At 54.9% G+C, this 6,471-nt stretch overlaps 1 protein-coding gene across 1 annotated transcript; it reads right to left on the reverse strand.

Annotated features, from left to right (window-relative positions):
* Positions 1-646: 646 nt before the first annotated feature.
* On the reverse strand, positions 647-6,074 carry LOC120661734 (mavicyanin-like). Its single transcript, XM_039940652.1, has 2 exons — positions 5,713-6,074; positions 647-1,257 (listed from the first exon to the last, which is right to left on the reverse strand). The coding sequence occupies exons 1-2, from the start codon at positions 5,888-5,890 to the stop codon at positions 884-886; spliced, it is 552 nt and encodes a 183-aa protein (XP_039796586.1). The 5' UTR covers positions 5,891-6,074; the 3' UTR covers positions 647-883.
* Between the last annotated feature and the right edge of the window lie 397 nt (positions 6,075-6,471).

Consider the following 6,471-nt stretch of genomic DNA (forward strand, 5'->3'; position numbering starts at 1 on the left):
TAGACGGATGATTTGTGTTGTTCGTGGGATGGGTGATCGACGTCCCAAAGCTTTGGACGTCCCTCGGAGGTAGAATCCTCCTACTGCAGAGGATCTGGTTTCGTCCTGTTGCCATAGTACGACCATACCAAAACACAGTGGCAATGCCTTTCAGAAGAAGAAAAACACACAGTGACAATGATGGCCTTGTTTGGTTTGGCGCTACAATCCTAGCGGTAGAAGAGAATATTTCCCGTATGAAGGATTGAATGAAGTCTATTTGCAAAACTTTTTTAGAGATGGGTGTAATTTTTCGCGACGAATCTAACGACGTTAATTAATCGCTGATTTGCTACATTTATGCTACAGTAACTATCCTCTAATCGTGCGTCAAAGACTTCATTAGATTCTTCAGGGTCACTAGTGCGGGGTTCTGAAGTTGGTTTTATAAATTGTCTTTATTTAACACCGTAATTAACGGTCAAAATGTCACTATTCACTAGCATGCTGAAACCAAACGGGGTGATACCAGTGAGGCAATTTGATGCAATCATGCTAACTGTTTCTTGCTCGAGGAACTCTCACCGCGGCGGCAAACGACTCCTTGAAAATGGTGTCACGTACTCACGTACGCTGACAGAAAAGGTCACTGCAGCAGAACAGATAGTTCTCAAACGATACCACTGCACTGAGATGAACGAAGGAAGAGCTCAAAGCATGAGGAAACTAATTGACAACAGGAAGAAATCCCCAAGGCAGGCCAGGATCCACAGAACCACAAGGGCAAAACAGCAAAACGAACGCAGGTCCAGGCGCTCCTGCTCAAACGGCAACAGACATAGCAGTGCTCACAATTCATTTCACAATGGCGCCAATCTCCTAACCGACACTACGGAGCCCCTGGTCACGCGAGCACGGCCGCGGCCAGGGAGAGCAGTGACGCGGCGACGGTGGCGGCGACGGAGCTGCCTGCGGGGAGCGCCTTGGGCGCGGCGTTGGGGTGCGGCGCCGGCGCGGTCGTGGCGCCGCCGGCGGAGGGCTCGGGGGTGGGCGCCGCGGAAGGGGCATCAGAGGAGGTGGCGATGCGGATGTCCACCTTCTGGCCGGCGGCGCAGTGGCCCGGGAAGCCGCAGAGGAAGTAGTGGTGGCCCGCGGTCTTGAGGACGACGGAGTCGTTGCCCGTGGACCAGGTGGCGATCGGCTTGCTGGCGTCGCAGTTCTTGTAGTCCGCCTTGCTCACCGCCAGCACGTTGTGGAACTGCTTGTTGTACGTGAACACTGCAACAAAAAAGCGTCGCAGCACAAGGGTCAGGCAGGGAGTCGTCCATCATCATACATGTGCCGTGTTACAACAGTTAGCGGCAGAAAGAAACAGGAGAACATCATGCAAGATGAGCAAGTTTGCTGAAGGAGCTAGCGCAGCATTGATCAAAAGAACATACAGTTGGAATTACGCGAGTTATAGACCAATCTGACACATCACCATGTGTTTCGCATTATGAAACTTTGAAAAGGATATTAGATGCATGAGTTCCATTTGGTGGCCACATGCCCCCCATTACCAAACTATTCTGCTATGTTTGTCTATGCACTTTCATCATGTTACTAGTATCCTAATGTCCAGGGCCCCCCTTATGCACATATAAAACGTCAACGTCCTCACGGGCAGACTTTTGGTTTTTGAGGACTGAAAAACATAATGAATCATCCTACCAACAACCCACTTAAACTCAATCGCAACCATCGGATCTCTTAATAAAAAGAAGCAGACCGAATTCCACACTAAGTATCTGGCGGACTGCGTCCATTCCGACAGGCCACAAGTTCACTCTCATCTATAAAACAACCACTACTATAGATTCGGCCTTTTGTCCTGATTCCAAACTGGCTTTTGTCCCGGTTTTGGAACCGGGACATGGCTTCCGGGAGGCTTTTGTCCCGGGTGGCAGAACCGGGACAAAATGTCCCTGACGCTAAAAATTTTTTTGCACCCCGCGGGATTCGATCCCAAGACCTCTTGACTAGCGTATGGTTTCTTTGCCAACTCACCTAAGTAGTGCATGTGACTTAGTATAAAATAATTTCTTTTTGAACTATCACGTGGAGAGGCTTTTTGTCCGGGACAAAAGGGCCTTTTGTCCCGGTGGAGCCACCAACCGGGACAAAAGGGTTAGCCCTTTTGTCCCGGGTAGAGACACCAAACCTTCGTCCCGGTTGGTGGCTCCACTCGGGATAAAAGACCCCTATCCCCCGCTGGCCCGGCTAGCCGTTGGACCCGGGACAAAAGCTACCTTTTGTCCCGGGCCCAAAAACAGCCGGGACAAATGGTCTGGAATAAAGTCCTGTTCTATAGTAGTGAACTTGACTTTGGTCAACAGAACGTCTCATTAATCCCCCTACCTTTCGACCGTAAACAAGACGAAAACTCAGAGCAGCTAATATTTAGCTCCCAGCCTCCCACAAAACTAACCCACAACCACACAAGAGCTATAGCCATGTCAAAATCTCGATAAACCAGATTGACTAGCTTGTGTCCGGTCCGGCATCATCTCCAGTGGATCGGAAGGGATGACAGGACCACCACCATGCTGACTTTACAGCTCAAGGGCCTACCCCCAATCTGGCATCCACACTGCAAGCATGACACTGTGGAAGGTGCCCTATCAACCATCATGCATTATGCACAGCGACAACTATATTATAGATAGATCCCTTTCTGGATGGGGCATCCACATTTGGAGCCCTAGCCTCTCATTATACTCCAGCTAAAGAGATGACATGCACGCCCTCATCTCTTTGGGCCGACTGAGGGCCGGCCGCAGCTACCAACTAGCCAAGAAAACGTAACAGGACAAAGGAGCGGATCATGAACGAAACGAGCCATACAATGAGAGCGCATGCATCGGGTGCGCTGGCAACAGGCCCGGCATTACTCGACAAGTAGCATGCAAAAGCCAAAAGGGATTTCAGGGCGCAGACTACCGGATTAGGTGAGTGGCAGTTATAACAGAAGGGAATGCATAGCTAATAACCAAGGAAAATGCCAAATTGGTGCGCGGTATGTAATTGATGTTTGCCGATCTGGCTACTAGTGCTGTAGGCTTGCCGAAGCTACAATCTTTCCCGTGCTAATGAAACAGTGGTGTGATCCTGATCCAGGCAGGGCTGAAGGTTTGGGAGTTGGGAGCCAGCAGGTACCCACTACATCAATAGTTTTTTTTTGAAGTTAAGGGCACACTACATCAATAGTCACCAGCAGGAGATATGGTCACCAGCAGCACGCACCAGCATATGGCTCGATGCCCATGCCCTACTGGTGATAAGAGACAGAATGAGCTCATCTCGGCGCAAAAGGGGGCTTGGTGCAGAGATCTGAAGGTTGCACGGTTCATTTCTGGCAACCCTAACATGGGCTGCCGGCTTGCCGCCTGATCAGAAAAGGACTCGATGTTGCAAAGCCTGCCCAGCTTATCTGAACTTCCCCCAACTTGGCTCTGCTGCGGATCGAATTAAGGATCAATGTGAGTAGTTGGTCCAGGGACAAGTGGCAAAAGCGCGTGAATATTCTGTCACGTGGGAACCGTCCGTGATAAATGGTCCGGTACCAGAAATCGAACTGCGTCTGCGGCGAATTGAAATCGTTTTTGTTCTCATCGTGTTCGTGTGCGCTACTCCAATACAGTGCGTGGATTTATTTAATTCCCTCTCTTTTGATCTGTTCGCTGAGTACTGCATCAAAATGGGGAGCTTAATGGACATCACATTAAGTAGATGGTTGGCGCAATGCACAATCTTATGATAATCACTATTTCAGTACCAGACCGCAACTTTCTTTCCTCCCTTTTTTCTTTCTTTCAGGATAAGAAAGTTCCTTCGAACAATCAGCGACAGGCATTGAGGCATGTATAATTGTCGCTTTTCGAAAAAGCAAGAAAAGCCTTTTCTCAAAAGAAAAACAAGAAAGCCTCCCTGATGAGAGGACCAAGCAACAGATGCCAGCATTATGGGTCGCCTAAGCGTGCCCAGAAAATCCCGGTGGTGGCGTCACACAATCACACGGCACTGATCCCAGCCTTTTCCAGCCGCTTCAGGCAGGAAATTAAGAACTAACAAGGCAGAAAAGCATGTTGACCTCTCGATCGTTCCGGAGCGGAGCAAGAGCTGAGCGCACGTTCTCTCGTCCTTTAGCCAGCAAAGGCAGTGCTTGAGTGTGTGTGACTGTATGTGACTGTGCGGTGAGCCGGTGACAGTGTGACGCACGCACCTGCCGCGAGGCTCTTGTCTCCGCTGGGTCCGCTCTGGTCATGGCAAGATGCAGGCCGAGATGAGATTTGGTGGGTGGGGGGGGGGGGTGGTTTCTGCGGAAAAGCTGGCGGAGGACGAGTGCGTCGGACCGGCGGGCAGCGGAAGGGGAAAGCAGATCAGATGATGAGCAGTGAGCAGGCGGCGCGCGACCCCACCACGGCGAGGCTGGCCGTGGGTGCCCGACCGGCGTGAGCTCCAGCTGGTGGCGGCACAGCGCCAGCGCGCGCGTGCGCGCGCCCCACCGCGAAAAAGCGCCGGGAGCCCGGGACGGGGCGCACGCCCAAGCACATGGCGATGGCGGGCGCGGCCGGGCCAACACCACCAGCAGCAGGGCGTACGTGTCGCGTCTCCCTCTGGTCTCTGGAGGCTGGACTGGCCTGGACCTCGCTACACCTCCCGTCCAGATCGTCTTCCGGAAACCTGCTGGGCTGCTGGCTACCGTTTCCCCTTGCCATCGCCATCCATCTCCTTCCTGCCCCCACCACTAGGGTTACGGGCTACGGCGACGAGGCGCGCGAGCCCAGGTCGATCTGTTCGCGAGCGTTCCGTCACGTCGGCCGTCGCTTGACATTATTAACCCTCGGTAGGACCATCCACTACTCATGGGCCATTAACTTGATGGCGGTACTCACATGCAATCTCGGGGATTTTGCTGGGACCGCCAGCCACTAGTGCGCCCGTACGTGTGAGCCATTAAAGCCAGGCGTAACCCGGCGCTGCACGGTGTTGTAACTTGTAAATGAGGCCTCGGCTCCAGTCACCACTCACCAGTCAGTCACTCACCGCTCGCCGCGCCGCGCCTACTCATCAACAATCGTCATGGCATGGCATGGGCACATGGCAAGCCGATTTTGCGGATGCTTTCACGGGTAAAGGCAGAAACAAGTAAAGAGCCCGCCGGTAGATGCCAAGGTTCCACGGATAGCGACGCGCCGGATACCGGCGCCTGCCTGCGTTCGGTGCCGCGCCACGAGCCCACGCACGCACGGTGAGTGCGCGCGGCCTTTCTTTAGCTGCTGCCCGCTGGCACTCACTGGGTGGGACGAGCGTCCACACGGTGAAGCGAGTTTTTTTTTTTTTGCCCGGAATTGGGACGTGGGGCCCGCTTCCACATTCCGAGCAGGTAGGTTTTACTCGGTTACTCTCGCTCTCCTGTCTCCTGCATGGCCGCTAGCTAGCTAGCCCGCTACTGGAAAGTAAACTGAGAGGAGAGGAAACACACTCGGTTCTGTTCTGGTGGAGATGGCACCGTGACTCGGAAGAGGATAGCGAAATTATGCTAGAGCCATGTGGCCTGGCCTGGACCGTGCAAGCACAATTGCAGCGACGCGATGGGAAAACAAAATCTGGCGAGAGAACACTGACAGGGTGCTCGTGCGCCAACTCGCCAGATACAGAGACAGGAAGCGAGGGGGGATCGAGACGCACCGACGACGTCATTGCCACGGAACTTCTTGGAGCTGGCCCAGGCGGCGTAGTTGGGGTTGCCCATGACGGTCCACCCGGCCTTGTCGCCCACCTCGTACACGGCCGCCGACGCCACGCCGGCCAGCACCGCCACCGCCAGCGCCGCCACGGCCACCCTCCTCGCCGCGCCACCACCCATGGCACTAGCCGTAGCCGAGGCGCGCACGCAGCGGCAAGGAAACGAGGCGCCGGCCGGAGAGAGCGAGTGGGCTGGAGCTCACTTCCTCTCCCCTCGCCGATGCTGCTGTGTTTGCTGCTCGGTGCTCGCTCTAGCAGTGGGAGACCGCTGGCGAGCAGTGTGCGGGTACTGGCCGACTCACCACACCAACCGGCCAGTTAAATAAAGCCCCGCGGCTTTTCCATCCCGGCCGGCCCGCAGCAAAAGGTTCCCGGAAATGCCCCTGGGCCCAGCGTTTGGTTTGGTGCGGCGGGTTTTGCGTGCGCCGTGTGGTAGTGGTAATTTTCTCCCTATCCGCCCCCTTGCCTGACCGTGGTCTGCGCCGAGTCGCCGGTACCGTGCACCACCCGCCGGCGTGCGCGGGTGTCCACAGTCCACGGCACACGGCTCGCGACCACTGCTGTGGCAGCTCCTACCGAGCTGCTCGCTTCATCCGAGCGAAGAGCCAAGCGAACGAGTGGATCGGAAGCGGATGCCCAGATCTTGCCCCCACCGTACCACCACCCCTCCTGGCCGGCGTACGCGTGCCGCGTGCCGGAGCA

Source organism: Panicum virgatum, chromosome 2N (assembly GCF_016808335.1).
Source record: "Panicum virgatum strain AP13 chromosome 2N, P.virgatum_v5, whole genome shotgun sequence".
Lineage (NCBI taxonomy): Eukaryota > Viridiplantae > Streptophyta > Magnoliopsida > Poales > Poaceae > Panicum > Panicum virgatum.

Excerpts from the sequence above, each read along its gene's own strand:
- LOC120661734 (XM_039940652.1), bottom strand. The coding sequence starts at position 5,890 with ATGGGTGGTGGCGCGGCGAGGAGGGTGGCCGTGGCGGCGCTGGCGGTG. Across the intron at positions 1,258-5,712 it reads CCGTGGCAATGACGTCGTCG|TGTTCACGTACAACAAGCAG; the intron begins GTGCGTCTCGAT and ends TTTTTGTTGCAG.